The following is an 18106-nucleotide window of genomic DNA, read 5'->3' on the forward strand; positions in this document are numbered from 1 at the left end:
GGACTTATAGAAAGGAAGTAAATTTAAAATTATTAAATGTAAATGGAATATTTTCTTCATACTCCCTAAAATCTAGCACTAATCCAATGAAACTGGTAGAAAAAACTCCTTATCTAGTAGATAGAAATATCACTTGAACCAACAGAACATGAATTACTTTGAATAATTTAAACTTATGACTTTATTTCTATAAAATATTAGGTGTTACCAAAGCATGATAATCCATAAAACATTTCAGTATAACATAATTTACATTGAATGTTGGAATTTTTACACGATTTCAAAGTCATTAAAAAAAGTTTACGTAAAATTCAGAGGGTATGAAATGCTAACTGATCGCAGCCATTTAATAAATTTTACGGGTTACAGTTACCGGAATTAGAAGTGAATGAAAAAATGTTATAAATTATTATTGTTAAAAAACAGTAAATAATAAAGTAAGTTTTATTAGTATTATATTAGTAATATTAAATTAGTTATGATATTTTTCATTTAAACGACAAAAGAACGACTTTTTTTGTAAAAATAATCATCTTTTAAAGTGATGGTTGAAGTTGTAAATCACGTCATTTGTATAGGCGTAACATTTCATTGAAGAAATTAAACCAACAACAAGCAGTTGAAAAGAGAAAATAATCGTTTTATGGAATTATGATGCAGCGGACATGTAGGTGACACAATCTGTCACTTAGGCAAATGTCCGTCGTACTTAAACACTTTTGAAAGAATCTGTCTTGTAGATGTAGATTTATGGTACTTATTTACAAAATAATTAATTAAATTTTAGACATAAGTTAAATATACATAACTCATAAAGAGAAACGGATGGAAAACGGCAAAGGAAATCCATATTTTCGGGTGTTCCTGGTTCAGTCAGGATATTGAGAGATTGACAATTAAAATTTTTTATATAATTACAATTTATTGGTTTATAAACATAAGGAAAAAAAACAAATCAATAATAATAAATGTCAATAATAATAATAAAAAAGTGATTATATACAAAATAGAATTTAAAGTATTTGTCAGGATTTATTCACAGATAGATAAATAATGAAAACTAGAATTCAGTCCCATTGACAAAAGACATTAGCATCACCACTTGTTTTAACACTTTTAACCACTATTCTTGTATTAACAACAATGGTACAATATATAAGACAAGTATAAAATTCTTTCACTGCAATACCTTTGCTGTTCACAGATAAAACTATTCTAACAATCTATGAATTATATTTAGTACATTATCTCTTTCACTTATAGTCTAACAGTAACTCACCGAATCATTTTTTGAATTCGTGTACTGGAATTACTTGTGACGTCACCTTCATCGCGTTTAACTTAATTTACATCAGAGATTCGCTCCTTTACAGCCCTCCTCGCATACTGATATCTCGCAGACTATCATCATAACGTCTCGCTTAGACTGATTTTTTCAGAACTGATTTCAACTGGTCTTCATACTTCTATAATCTACTTGCAGGACCGGACCCAAATGGAAGCGTGAGAGTGATCGTCCTTCCTCACATATACCCTTGAAATTCCTACCCTTTTCCGGTAACTCTTCTAACGAAACAACATCTGTTCAGGTGTGTCAGTAGGAAGTATTACAAAAGGCAACGTTACATTTACTAAAAGGGTTTCTTTTACCCCCTTTCTGAATTCATCCCATTATTATGTTTTCTACTACTCTTTTCTTAATTGGTAGAAATCCGTTAATCAGGTCCGTTATACCGGTTTTACCATATATTCTACCATATATTACATTGCAATACAAATTACCCAAAATCATCAAACGTTTGAATGGATGACATAACACAAAACACGGTACCATTCGGTTACTGTGTATCCCTTGTGATATAGGTCCATATCCTGTGGCACAATCTTAATACAGGACACAGCATTTACTTATTATATTATTCACGAGAAATATTTTTATGAGATAGTCTCCATATTCGATTATATTTATTTTGTTTCCATGTTTTTTTCTGCACTGTCTTTTTGAGTCAAATCACATACGAATTACAAGCCAAATTGTTAAGTTTTTCACTTATAAATGTGGATATTAAAGTGATTGGGAATGCTGAATTAGGCGGAAGTTAAGCAAGTTATTTTTTTTTTCATATACATTGATATAGTTTTTATGTATTTATAGAGTTTAAGTAGCAAGTAAATGTCTGCACCTGCAAATATTATTTTATATTATAAAATAATTGAAGGCCATTACTAATTTCTATTAAAATATTATTTTAATTTCCAATATTATTAATCGATTACTATATTTCGTTTTATTAAATAGATAATCCTAATTTACAATTATAAACAAAGCTAAAATAATAATTCAGCTGCAGAACTATCAGCCTCATCTATAATATAACAATTAAAAGTGTTAATCACCTGGCTTTTGACCCAGTTCTTAAGAATCCTAATTTAAGGAAGTATGAGGACCGTCCACGCTGTACTGCGCCTGTGGGTGTCCGTACCCGACGTCTGCTGCAGCATATAAATGTTAACACTCCATCGTTCTTTCCATCATGTCAGTGCTCATATCCTCCGTGGAGAAGAGACCTTACAACATACGATAAACAATCAACACCAGCTACTGTTTTCCGGTAGAAGTTTCAGTATATTCTCACCAAGACGTGGTGATATACACTGATGGGTCGAAACAAGACGGTACCGTTGGTTGTGCTTTTGTTGTCAATGAAAGGACTTATATATTTGGCCTACCCGGTATTACGAGTGTGTTCACTGCTGAACTACTCGCTATAAATAGAGCTCTAAATATCGTTAACCCTAATTTTAGAAACATTTTTATTTGCAATGACTCGTGTAGTGCTGTCCAAGCGTTAGAAAACCTTTATTCCAAACATCCTATCGTAATTGACATTTATGATGCAATCGCTAAGTTAGATAATCGCAACACAGAGTTTTTGCTGGATCCCTAGCCATGTAGGGATTCTAAGTAACGAAAGGGCAGATTGTGCTGCCAAAGAAACGTGTATTCAACCTCCTTTTATCGCCCGAGTTACTGAGGGCAAGGTGGCAAAGTGACTGGGCGACTACCGTCGATAATAAACTCCAACGGATTAAAGATTTCTGTTGCCATGGGGCTCCTCTTGCAGAAAACCTCGTCATGAGGAAGTAGTCCTCTGCCGATTACGGATGGGACATACGAGGATCACACACGGGTACCCAATGTCAGGAGGACACGCACCCCTATGCACACGATGCAACTGCCGCATGACTGTGCACCACATCCTCGTAGAGTGCATGCATGTTATGCGGCGTAAATTTAATTTACCATCCGTGGTATCTTGTACAATAATAACGAAATTTTTGTCTGGATGTTTCTCTTTTTGCATAGTACCAGGTTACTGCCAAAATTGTAATATTATCATATATATTTTTACGCAAGGAGAGTTTTTTAATAATTTTTTACCTTTACTTTCAATTTTGATTTTTTTAGTTGTATTTAATTTACTATCCGGGAAGAGAACCTTTTGCACAACCCATCGGAATTAGGTAAGTTTTATATAGAGTCTTTATTCGATTATTTTAACGACTTAGTCTGTGGTATTAGCTTTGAGTTTTATTTTGACTTCTTGACTTGTTTTATTAATTTTTATTATATGATTAATTTTAATTTTACACCCTATAAGGTTTATATTTTGGAGTTATTTTACCCTTTTATTAATAAAATTCCGGGCGATGATAACGCCCAGGCGTTTCTCGCCCACAAAAAAAAGTGTTTCCAAACTAAAAATTCTGTTATTTTCCCGCCATTGGAAAATCACAAAAAGGGATTTAACTGGAAAACGTAACTTTTTTACAAAAAAAGTCGTTCTTTTGTCGTTTAAATGAAAAATATCATAACTAATTTAATATTACTAATATAATACTAATAAAACTTACTTTATTATTTACTGTTTTACTTTTACTTTTTTTTAACAATAATAATTTATAACATTTTTTCATTCACTTCTAATTCCGGTAACTGTAACCCGTAAAATTTATTAAATGGCTGCGATATATATATATATATATATATATATATATATATACATAATTGAAAAACAGTAATACTTAGGATATTGATTACGGTCTAAATTTTTCAATATACGAGTTATTTTTCTTTAATTTTTAATAACATACAGTTTATGAGGGTGATATACAAAGTATTTTATTGATAATAATGTTGCATAATAATAATAATATTTTCTTACATTTAGGTTAAAATTAATCTACAAAGTTTTTCTGAGGTACTGTTTTTTATTTTTTATTTGTCCTAACCTTGAATATTTAATATCTATTAATTGTTGCAGGCAATATCTAAATTGTTTTCCGCTTCCTTCTGTTAATACGACAGCCTTAAATTTAGATAACTGATTTTCAGATTAAATCAACGCCGTACAGATATTCATAGAAAGTTTTGAGTCTAATGAAATGTATAAAAACTTATCTGTAAAAACAAAAGAGAAATATTATAAACACAACCTATGAAAATAAATTTCCGCGCTATGTTTATTCTAACAAAATAATTTTATTTATCCTTAATATAAGCCAAAATTTAATGACGCCAATTAATCATAATTTTTGTATATACCTAACAAAATCTTAAAAAGCAGACTCTTAATTTACAAAACATTTCTTAATTCATGGAAATCAAGTCAGTGTGAAACATATTTTCTGTTTCTATTTACATAGGTCAAACTGTTAATTATTTCCCAAAACTATAATTAAATCATATGGATGAAAACCTAGTATAGAAACAATTTTTTGCAGCCAAGTATATTAGAGGAATAACTGGTTTGCAGTACAACCTGATTGGTTAATTGTCTGCATGATATCTTGAAAGTTAATTTTCAACAGGTAGTGACTCAACCCTTTCGACTAGTGTATTGATAAATACAGATCCTGAACGGTAATTGTCTTCAGTATTTACAAGTACAGTGTAGTGTGCTAGAAGATCTTTATACCAGCTTGGAAATTGGTAAGCGAAATCTAGATTAACATTTTATTTTAGTACAATTTAATATGTATTTTACTGTAGAAGTTAACCAAGTGTTGGCTATAATATAACTTTAAAAATATTTTAACAATTTTCGGTACGAATAGAATTATTGTTGTTCTGGGAATAATATTGGATATATGTTCATGATATTAATGATCTATTTTTATATAATTTTCATATAAAGATTCCTAAACTAAAAAGAATATTCACAAAATTATTTAATGTAAATGTTTTAGTAACTTCTTGGTTAGTTTTATAATTATTCCTAAAATTTTTGTCTGATAAGAGTATACGTAAAGTAATTAAACTTTAATTCCTTATACAAAGAAGGTAAAAAATGACAAGTACTGAATTGCTTGTGTGCCTATAGAATCAGTAAAATGATTATTATTTTGTTATCGTTAAAAAGAATAATTTATATATAAAATTGTATGTGGTGACAACTGAGTATAATGTTAATGATTTTCGTTGTACTTTATATACTACTTAGTGATTTCAAATCATTAAAAAATATATTTTGTATAAATAATAACGATTACTGTAGCAGTATTAGATATCTATTTATAAAGATAACATATTGGGAGCAAAGAAGTAATCACAACGTAAATGTTATGCTAAAATTAACATTGCTTTATGATATTGTACAAACGTCAAATTAGAATGCTACGAAGTAGTACAGTCGGCTGTGTAATAGTCTACTGGAGTTTGTTGAGTGCCTGTTTGTTAATAGCCGATTCTGGGCACAGAATCCTCGTCAGCTACGTTGTGATTTATCGTAATAATTAAATTTGTCAGCACTTTTCAGGTTGAGCTTAATAGTTAATATGTATTAACTATTTGTAGGTAAAAATATTTTTTTCTCTATCTTTTTATGAATTTAATCTGCGGCAGTAAATCAATTTATCAAATACACTTTGTGAGATAAGAGACAATGAGAAACAAGTGCCGTGAATTACCTGGAGTCTTTATTGTTGTTGTCAGGTAATTCACTACACTCGTTTTTCAGCGTTTGTAAAACACGGATTGGCAATCAAAAATTTGTCGGAATCGACGTACATTTTATAAGTAATACATAAAGTAAATGAGAAACTCTGCTGTTAGGGATTTAATACCTGGTTGACATTACCAGTTAATCATATGTAACCAGGTAAATAGTCTGTCAGCTAAGTTTTAAATCGGCAAAAGTGTTTCAAGGTGAATTTATTGTTCTACCTAAATAAACTGAAATACTGTGGGTTTATACTGCACACGTTTATTTACGATTAACGTGGCAGGGTTAAACCACGTTATTATAGTTTTGTAGTGGCGAAAGAAATGTCAATGCAATAAAAAAGGAGACGCAGCTGAGTGTGTAATTTTTATCAGTTAAAAATATAAATATTCTGAGATGATGTCTACTTTTGCAGTCAATTCATTATTCTACTCATGTTGTATTTAATTCTTTTTGAATGCTATTTAAGTTGATACTACTATTAAATACAGTAGAGTATTTTTCTAAGAAATGTATAACAGTACTGCATATGCTATTTTATTTTTTTTAAATTGTTTGCTAAACAAGCTGAGAAGTGTTCTAGAATAATTTTACATAAAAATGATCAATTTGAAAGAATGTAGAAAGAAATGCTAAATTCAGTTAACTCTTATATTTAGGTTTACACACGTATATCTGAAAAATGATTTATGGTACTTCTTATTTGATGTTAGCATTCATTTTGGTGTTTGAAGAAATTAGTATATATATATATATTTATTTTTTTTACTTCACCTGCCACGTTATCTTTATATGTTGTATTGATTACTACTTCTGTGATATGGGCTTAATTAAAGTTTGTGAATTTTTTACATGCCAGAATCTAAGCTAATTTCATTTTAATATTCAATTCTCATTGTTGAAAATATAAAATTTAATAGCAAATACCAACGATAAATGAAAAACAATCTTAATTTTACGAGCCAAAAAAGGCTTCAAGCTGTATCATTAACCAGAATGTTAGGGCTTAAATCTTATGATGCCGGTATCCTGTTATATACGGAACTATGCCATATATGGTATTGGCTTATCAAATCATTAGTTTTGTAATAATAGTGTTAATAGGGTATTTTAACGCTGAAAAATTAGAATCAATTGTATTTGTAAAATCATAGTATTTTCTGTACATAAATTAAACAGAATGTACACATAACGAAAATAAAGCTCAATCTATAATTATAATTTAGATAAAATATGTGTTGAAATTCTTTTATTTTATAATAGATAGTAATAATTTTGTGATATCCTGCATTTTTAAAAACAATTCCTCATTAAATCTGTAATTGTTTAATATATTTGTGTAAACGTTTTATTATGAAAACTCATTAATTTAGTACCGTTATTTATTACTTCTATTAAAATTTATTGTAATTAAAATAAACCACTTTTTAATAAAAAATTGATTAAAGTTACTTCTGGTTAACTTATGATTTATAGTAGATTACAATTTTAAGGTTATAAAACATCAATGATATTAATTATTTTTGATGTTTTACCATAATTAATTTACGTCACCTGTAACGCAGGTTTTATCAATAACGTATTTTAATTGTTATTTAACAATGTCGATGTAGATTATTATTGTTGTATGCGCTATGTTGTGGTTTTACTGAGGCGGGATTGATTAGTTATGAAGTTAAAAAATTCGTTTTATGTCACTGGATCTAAACCCATTTCATTTAAATACATAGTTATCGCTGAAAAAATTTTAGGAATTGAAAAGCAAAACGAAAAATTTAGAATACGTCATGTTACGTCACTGATCAGAATATGCAGGGGGCTTAGGTCTTGTAGGTAGACCAGAAACCATGTCATATGGAACATAGAGCCAGAATAACTTTCTAAAGTGTACTCTCAACTGTTTGAAAATGGTGTCTAAAAAGACATTTAATAGGTGAATTCACTGGGTCGTATATTAAGATTTCGCCACCGGACATTGACCTGTACCACAAGAGATTTAAACCTACTGATAAATAGCTGTAAATTCCAGAAAATATAATTAGAAACACACCAAGAGAAGTGGTTCTATAAAACGTCTGAATGTTTCTGTTATATTATTTGAAATTTGGGAAGTGCTTGTTTAATATATATTTGTTTACATTTAAGTTTTCAGAAATGTTTTTGTTAATTATATTCATTTTGTATAATAAATTTATGTTTGTAATTCTATGAATTATTGTCGATTAATGAATGTGTACTATACTTTCATCTAAATTTACATCTGCATGAGAAAATCTTCTAGAAGGGCTTACGTATGACGAATATGTGCCCAAGTGACAGATTATGTTAATGTCATCGGGTACATATCCGCTGTATCATAATGCCATAAAACTACGATTGTTCTACATTCTACAACTTCTAACATTTGTTTAATACCTTTAAGAAAATTGTAAACGAATATATACTACGTGGTCAACTCCAAGAAACGTCTTGCAAGAAGATTGTTCTCGAGTAAGCTAGTTATTTTACCGTAGTATATAAAACATGTAATAATAACTAATGTACTTCTATGTTATTAATTCAGAATAAAAGTTATAAAATATAATAATAATAGTAAAATAGTAATAATTCAGTATAATACTAATTTTTTACACAGTTTGCTTTTACATAAATAGCTTTTCGCAATTAATGTAATTGTATCATCAAAAAATGAATTGTCATTTTTTCAGAAGTATCTTTAATTCATATAGTATGGATTTAACAACACTGCATTACAGATTTACGAACTATAAAATTTCAACCTGTTCGCGATAATCTCATTCAAGCCACTGCAATAAACGTAAAAAGCTTAATTCATTAATCATTTAATCAAGCATATACGTTTTAAATATATTTATTTTCTACTGAGATTAATTTTTTGTTGATTTTTAAATATATTTGATTAGAACTTTTTTTTTTACAATCCTGGAACTCATTCCTACTTCATATTAAAGTGGTCATTAACAAGTAAGAAACTGATATACCTTTGGCTGAAATAAACAAAAACGTTTAGAAACTGTAAAACCACTATAACAATTATTTTGTGTTATTCGCTTATCTAGGCTTACATGCTCATTTAAAAGTAATTTACAGTTTAAAATTATCTGCTATTAATTATTTGTATTTAAACTTATTAATTATTACATTTTCTTTTCGAAACCAATATTAATTGTTTTATTCTACTAGTTTTTACAAAATTAAAATTAAAAAAAAAAATTTATTCTTTTACTGGAAAAGGTAAAAATTTTTACTTTTCGAATTAAAACTAGTAATCAAAGAAGAATACTAACAAAATTTGATTTAATGTAAATGTTCAAAACTTTACTTAATGTAATTGTGCATTGAATTACCGGTAGTGCCTGACATGGCTAGGAAATTCACTATACTAGTCATTTATTGTTTATGATGCACAGTTTGATAGTCAGAAATTTGTCTGCATTGACAAAATTGTTAATAATATTGAAACGAGAAATAATCGACTATGAAGTTATGGATTCCCAGCAGGGTTGGCAGCAATTAAAAAATTCTGTCATAATGTATATGCTAAATAATACAGCCGTATTATTTATGATAGTAACACCAATAATGTTTTCAAAAACTTATTTTGAAAATCCAATTTATGTTTGGTCTAAATAGAGTTTAAAAATTATAATTGTACTGGTAATTTTATTGTATATATTGGTCTAGATATTAATGATCTATTTCATAATACTTTTCATATTAAAACTAGTAATCAAAAAAGAGTATTAACAAAATTGTATTTATTTCAAATGTTCAAATCTATATTTAACATGTGAGTGTTTTGAATGTACGGGTAGTGCCAGTCATGGCTAGATAATTCACTATACTGGTAATTTATTGTAGATGATGCAGAGTTTGATAGTCAAGAAATTTGACTGCATTTATATGACTGTTCATAATATTTATAACCAGAAATAATCGACTATGCAAACATGGATTCCCAGCTGGGTTGGAAGTAATTAATTAATTGTGTCACTCGGGTCGAAATTCATGCCAGCAAAGTTGAAAATCTACAAAAATGTTTAAAAGTGAGAAGGATTGTATTATAATAAGCTGCTTTTTGCATTTTTTAAATAAATTGCTATTTTAAGAAAATCTGCTATTGATGTATTATCTTTCATTGCTTGATATTTCACTACACTGGTCTTCCATTGTTAATAATACAGTTTGTTTGTCAAGAAATTTGTCTGCATTGATATGTCATTTTATAATATTGATAACGAGAAATAATCGACTATGCTGTTATGGATTCCCAGCAGGGTTGGCAGTAACTAATAAAGTCTGTCACTCGAGTCGGAATTCATGCCTGCTAATTTGAAAATCGACAAAATAGTTTCAAAGTGAAGAAGATTTTTCTGTTTTAATAAACTAAAATTATGTGGAGTGGCATTGTCTACGTTTATGTACTATAACTAGGCAGTATTAATCCAATTTATTGTTGTTTTATAGCTCCATTTTTCAAATATTCATTCGCAATGTTGAAACAAATTGAACATATACATATTTTTATTTCTTATGAAACGCATAATCGTATCGGCAACATTACATTGAAAACCTTACATATTTTCAGTGCTGCAATAAACTAAAAGTTATCACTTTTTGGTGTTACTGAAAGCGGACACATTATTTACAAAACATTTCTTAATTCATAAAAATCAGTTCAGTGTGAAATATATTTTCTTGCTATTTCATAAGACTCTACTTAATTTTTTTTCGGAATCATTATTTAAATAATATAGATGGAACCATGTACAGGTAGGAGGAAATATTTTGGGCAAAATGCCGTCATGTTCCGTTGTCATAGCATTGATTTCAAAGAGATATGTATTTCAAAAGAGTGACTGGTTTGCGCTGCAACCTGATTGACCAACTATCTGCTTGATGTCATGAACAGGTAATTTGTCACAGGTAGTGGCCCAACCTTTTGACCAAGTGTAAGTATAAATACAGATCGAAAACTGCAATTTAAACAAATGTTCAAGCACATTCTTTAATGTATTGATTTACTGACTGAGGTTCAAGCACAATCATTTTTAATGTATTGATTTATTGAAGGAGACAGAGTCGTGTTTTGCTGTGCTTTTTGTAGTAAATACACTTTCATGGTGAAAATTTAACTAAAAAGAGGAGGACGCTATCGTGAAAAAACCTGGGGTTCAAGCACAGTGGCTCCTGCTGGAGGTGTGTTTGAACCTCAGGTTTCTATACTACTATTAATCAATTCATTAATTAATAAACGTAATTAAATACTAAGTACTAAGCAGGAACATGTATTTACTTCTTAAAACTAGAGGTATAATAAAAAGTTGATTTTTCATTCAAATAAAATATCCTATATCCAAAGGATACAAATCCATTAGATTTGCTGATTTTTTTTAACGCAACAAAATTATGCAAAGATGGTGGGAAACGATTTATAAATTGAATTTATTATTCACAAAAATAAGTCGGCCTGAATTCGGGCCAACAAATTCTCTCAATACCAATGAGTAGTGTAGAAATGGGGATTCTGGCACAACCTTGATCTTTGACCCGAAAAAAAAAAAAAAAAATTAAAAAAAAAATAAATAAATAAATAAAAAAAAAAAAAATTAAAAAAAAAAATTTTTTTTAAATTTCTTAGTCATCAAAAAAATTAAAAATTGCCTCGTGTTCTTAGTACACGTGCTTGCTGACATTGTATAATTTTATCTTCGATTTACGTCATATTTTACACGCGCTTGCTTACTTTGCATAACCTTGTTTACAAAATTGAAAGTTATCTTTCATTTGCGTCATATGTCTTCATTGTTATTTCAAAGTTATCTCAATGACAAGGTTATTCGGTTTACATAAATACCGAGCGATTTTCTACGGCTTTATATAACTTGTTTTGATATAGTGACTTGTTGTGATACTTGCTGCTGCTGTTTTATTTTATCAGGTGAGTGAAACTATTTTACGCACTTTAAATATTTAAATATACGCATTTTAAATATTATATATCTTATTTATTAATATTATACGCATTTTAATTATTATATATCTTATATTATTTAAATATTGTATATCTTATTTATTAATATTATTATTTAAATGTTTTATTTACTTACATTATTAATATTATTTACTTACATTATATTTCGAATTAATATTGTTCTTTTTTTTTTCCAGAATAAAATTTATTAAATATTTTAATAATATTATATTATTAAATATCATATATTTGATTCATCTTTATTTAAAAGGTAAGCATTTTTCAGTTATTATTTTGGTTGTTAGATTTAGAATTAAAATTTTTAATATTTTTGTTTTCTCCAGTTTATTATGTTAATGAATTTATTTTTATTTACAGTGTCGAGATTAACGTTGTTCATTGTTAACATTAACCCGTTTTAATCAATCTAATCGTAAGTAAAACATTTTTATTTAAATTTCATATTAGTATTATATATGCAATAACTAATCTTTTATTGTTTTTGAATTAGAATTGATTCTTATCGTTTTTAGGTTTCGTTAATTTTAATTTTTTCTACAGATGTCTCGTTTAGGACGACAACTGTTATCGGTAGATGAGGAGGTAACTACTCAACCAGGTCCCTCTAGATCATCAAGAGGTCGTAGACCTATCGTATTTAATATTCACGACGATGATAGTTTGGATGAGCCTCAACCTGGTCCTTCTAATACATCGGGGCGATTAGAAGATGTTATAGCGGCAGATGTTAGCTTAAGGGATATAATATAATTATATTACACCTTAGGACTAACGTCTGTGTCGCTATGGGAGGAGGCGGTTAATAGGGCGAGTGAGAAGGCAACAACGCATGAGAGTATTACCATGAAAACAATGTTTGAAATAATTAAAACTTTTGTTAATACTCTCAGAACCAAAACTATTATTCCATTTACAATGGATAATAATGAATTAGGTTTGATGGATAGTTTATTTAAAACGTTGACATCCAGTGAGATATTAGATGTATCTAGACCAATCGACCAGGCAAACATCAAACAGTTTAAAAGAGCTGAGGTTGATGAATTATGGACCTTAATGAAGCCCTCTTCTAGAAAAAGAACGATTGATGAAATCTTTGATGAAGAGGCATCCCCCCAAAGAATTCCATTTACGTTTTCCCAATCGTTAGATATTAAAAGAAAAAACAAACAGTTCCTTGCGTGGACGCTACCCAAAAAGGGTAAGTATTTACTAAAAATGGAACTGTTTGAAACAGATGAAATAGAAGGTCTTTCATTTAGAGACCGTTATAAAAAAATTAAAACAAAAGCTGAGATCGTTTTTAATGAACATGACGAGCAATTTGAAATGTTTAATGAAATGATATCAGTTTCATACGAAAAAATGACGAAGGAAAGCGGTTTTAAAAAAATTACTAGACCAGTTGCTCAGGTCCGCCCTCAGCAGTTAGGTGAATAATGGTTGATTGGAGTTTAATTTCTAAATGATCACTTTTAATAATTTATTTATAATTCCTTTTTGCAGGAGATGGCTGAACCTGATTTTCGTTATAAAAGAGTAAGACTTGCAGCAATCGATCAAGTTGGTTGCTTTGTTTTAATTGAAAATGCATTTAATTGTAATTTAAGCACTTATTATTATAAAAATCACAATGACGTATGTAAAGATATTTGGATACTTTTAGCAACAGTAAGAGGAGATATAAGTTTGTTGTTGTCTGAATCTTTAGCGCGTTACGGTGCTATTAAATATAATATTTTAATCGAATTAACGTATGAGAAACCGAATGTGAGGGAGTATAGAGATGTAGGGTTTAAAACAAGAAATTTCGAAATTTTTAACGAATACGATATTGAAGACTCGTTACAAGAAGCGTTCGAAATAATTCTTGTAGAAGAGGCTAATTTTGAAGGACGACAAAGCGGGTGGTCACTTTTAAGTATTGATGGGATCTTAGTTCGAATAAATCGCTATCGACCTCTAAGAGGATCTTGCTTTATTCCCCTTCCTAAATCAATTCAGGATAAACATGCTATCATTAATATAAAAAACAATGATGATTATTGTTTTAAATGGGCGATCCTTTGTAAATTCGTAAAAGGTAAAAATCGAGATCGAATTGATAAGCGTTATGATGCTTTTTTAAATACATTTAACTTTGAATCTTTCAATTTTCCATCTCATTTAACTGATGTGTATACATTTGAAAAAATCAATAGTTACGTCTCTGTAAATGTTTTTTCGCTTGATGAGAACCAAAAAATTATACCAATTAAAGTGTGTTCTTTTGAAAAGGAGGAACATTTTGATCTTTTGCTATTAACCAATGGTAACCATCAACATTTTTGTTTTATTTCTGATTTTGAAAGATTGATTAGATCTCAATTAACAAAAAATAAGAACGCGATAAAAATTTGTAAAAGATGTTTTACTTTTTATAAAAACGATGAAAATTGTTCTGAAAAGATGATTGATCATCTGGAAAGATGCAGGATAAATCCTCCTGCAAAAGTTTTGCTTCCTGTTTCTAAAGATGATGGATCTCAACCCGTGCTCAAATTTAAAAATTTTCACCATATTTTTCCACTTCCTATAGTTTGTTATGCGGATTTTGAATGTATTCTTAAACCGGTCGCAACGTGTTGTCCTAATCCTAAAACTTCGTACACCGTTTCTACAGAGCATCATATCCCAATGAGTTATTGTGTTTATTTCGTTACTCATACGTCTACACCAGAATCTGTTCGAAATGTCATTCCTTCAGTCCCTATTCTATATAGGGGAAAAGAAGCTGCACGTTCCTTTATGGAACTCCTTCATAATGTTTCTATTCGGATTGATGAAGTTCTCAAACAAAACAGAATTATGGAATTTACTGATAGAGATAGACTCGTCTTTGAATCGGTTGTAAGATGTCAGATGTGTGATGTAAGATTTTCTTCACAAATACGACCGGTTAGAGACCATTGTCATATTACTGGTCGTTATCGCGCGGCACTTTGTAATAAATGTAACTTACAAAGGTCGAATAAGACGTTTATTCCTGTATTTATTCATAACAGTTCTAATTATGATTCTCATTTTATTGTGAGAGAATTAGGTTATGATGAGAAAAGAATTTCTGTTATTCCAAATTCTACAGAAAAGTATATTTCATTTTCAAAGAGAATTAGTGATAGGATTTCAATACGGTTTGTAGATACATTTCGATTTATGGCTTCCAGTTTAGATTATTTAGTAAAAACTCTTCCCGATGATAAATTTTTTCATATCAAAAAGTTTTTTAACCAATCAGATTTATCTTTAGTGACTCGGAAAGGCGTATATCCTTACGAATATACTTCTTCATGGGATACGTTAGAAGAGACCTCTCTTCCACCAAAAGAAAAATTTTACAGTAGCCTTACAGAAACGCATATAACTGATGAAGACTACAATCATGCGAAATTAGTATGGGATCATTTTAAAATAAATAATTTAGGTGAATATAGTGATTTATATCTTAAGTGTGATGTTTTATTATTAGCTGATGTTTTTGAAAATTTTAGAACTCTTTGTCTGAGTGAATATGGATTGGATTGTGCACATTATTTTACTCTTCCCGGATTTTCTTTCGATGCGATGTTATATAAAACAAGGGTCCAACTAGAATTGATTACAGATTATGATATTTATATGTTTTTAGAAAAAGGTATTCGCGGCGGTATTTCGGTTTGTATTAAAAAATATTCGAAAGCTAACAATCCTTATATTGCAGATGATTTTGATCCTAATCTTCCATCTAAATACTTAATGAACCTTGACGCCAATAACCTCTATGGGTGGGCCTTAAGTCAATGTTTACCTTACAAAAACATACAATGGGTAGACAGCAAACTACAAAATTCAATATTAGATAACATCATGTCAATAAAGGATGATGGAACCATCGGGTATATATTTGAAGTAGATGTTGAGTATCCTGTTCATTTACACGATTTGCATTGTGATTTTCCATTTTTACCCGCGAACGAGATTCCTCCGTTCTCTAAATATCCTAAACTTATACCTTCATTAAAAAACAAGTCAAAATATGTTTGTCATTTTTCTGTTTTAAAACAAGCTATTAGAAATGGTCTTCATGTAACCAAAATTCATAAATTGTTACAATTTCAGCAGTCACCATGGTTGAAAAATTACATTGATCTTAACACAGCTAATCGCCAATCGGCTACTAATGAATTTGAAAAAGATCTGTTCAAACTTATGAACAATGCTGTATTTGGAAAATGTATGGAAAATGTTAGGAAAAGGTTAAATCTTGAGTTAGTTTCTTCTGAAAAAAGACTTATGAAACTCATCAGCAAACCTTCTTTTAAAGATAGGATAATCTATGATGAATCGTTATGTGCCGTGCAATGTGCGAAGGAAAAGATTTTATTCGATAAACCAATATACGTGGGCCTGACCGTGCTCGAGTTGAGTAAGACTCTTATGTATGACTTCCATTACGATGTTATGCGAAGAAGATTCGGGTCAAAAATTTCATTGATGTACATGGATACAGATAGTTTTTTTTACGAAGTCGAAACATGTGATTTTTATAAAGACTTGCAAGATAGTTCATTTATTGACTATTTCGATACATCGGATTATCCTAAGGCTCATCCATGTTTTTCATTAAAAAATAAAAAAGTAATTGGGAAATTTAAAGATGAGTGTTGTGGATTTCCTATTCGAGAGTTTGTAGGGTTGAGAGCCAAACTGTATTCATTTAAAACAGCTTCAAACAAAATTGTTAAAAAAGCAAAAGGAATTAAAAAAAATATAGTTAAAAATGAAATAACTTTTGATGATTATAAAAGATGTTTAGAGGATAGCACTATTGCTATTTATAAATCTATGAAAACGTTCAAATCTAAAAAACACTTAATTGAAACTATTAAAATGAATAAATTAGCTCTTTGTAATTATGATGATAAACGTATTGCTATTGATAAAATTAAAACTATTCCTTGGGGTCATGTTGATACTCCATTAGAAATAAAACAATTATTTTTAAAATAAACAAGTGATCATTTTCAAATTAAATTATTTATTACTGAATGTAAACGTTTTTATATTTATAAAAGTATTAATTAATAATTTAAATTTTTATCAGATTAGTCTATCTATTTATGATAGTCGAAAGTAAGATGGTGCCTTCTTTGGAAACTATCGCATGGTACTATATACTAAAAGATTTGGCAGAGGATATGATATGGGAAGAAAGTAATTATTCAGAAGAATACAAACATTTAGTAACGTATTTTGGAAAAGTTTCATATTTTCCTTTAAAATTTAAATATCGGATTAGTAAATATTTTTGTAAAGGACGATTATATGAAGGAAATTCTTTAAGAATATTATCTGATATTTTTTCAAATCGTTACTTAGTATTTTATATCGAGTCTGTTTTCAGAAAATAAAAATTTTATTTATAAAAGTAATTAAAATGTTTTATTTTTTTTCAGTTAAGATGATACTTAAATCGAGTTATGTTTATCATAAAATTAGTAACCCATTACCCTTGGTGGCCTGTGCTTGTTTACAGGTAATAAAAAATGTTATTAGTGGAAAATCAGAAATTAATGATGAACTAAATTATTTATTTTTGTTATTAGATAAATCAAAATTAGATTTTTATGTGAATGTTTTTAGAAAGGTGCTTGATCCTAAAATTTGTTATTATTGTTTATATAAAAAATTTTTTTCTATTGATTCTATCAATTTAAAAGGATTGATAAATGATTATACTTGTTCTTGTGAATCTTTTTTTATAGATGAAATGAATGAATGCTCATTGTTTTTCCTTCTTTCTACCGAAAGATTTTTTGATATATTAATGATTCTATTAAATGAAAATCATAAAAGATCAGTTAAAATTCATTTTTTAACACAAATAAGTAGCGAATGGTTTAATTATTTAACTAGTAATAAATTTAATTCGATATTATATTGTAAAATTAATTAAATATATTATATTGTATTAAATAAATATTTTTTAAATTTACATTAGTTTTTTCTTTATATAACCTTTTTCCTTATTTTAATTTAGTAGGAAAGGAATAACAAAATAAAAACT

The 18106-nt window shown here is 28.7% G+C and overlaps 1 protein-coding gene across 1 annotated transcript; it reads left to right on the forward strand.

Moving 5' to 3' along the window:
* The first annotated feature begins 14469 nt into the window (after positions 1 to 14469).
* On the forward strand, positions 14470 to 17808 carry LOC142317586 (uncharacterized). The gene is made up of 2 exons (XM_075354142.1): positions 14470 to 16724; positions 17805 to 17808. The coding sequence occupies exons 1-2, from the start codon at positions 14470 to 14472 to the stop codon at positions 17806 to 17808; spliced, it is 2259 nt and encodes a 752-aa protein (XP_075210257.1).
* The last annotated feature ends 298 nt before the right edge of the window (positions 17809 to 18106 follow it).

Source organism: Lycorma delicatula, chromosome 1 (assembly GCF_047948215.1).
Source record: "Lycorma delicatula isolate Av1 chromosome 1, ASM4794821v1, whole genome shotgun sequence".
In the NCBI taxonomy this organism is placed as follows: Eukaryota; Metazoa; Arthropoda; class Insecta; order Hemiptera; family Fulgoridae; genus Lycorma; species Lycorma delicatula.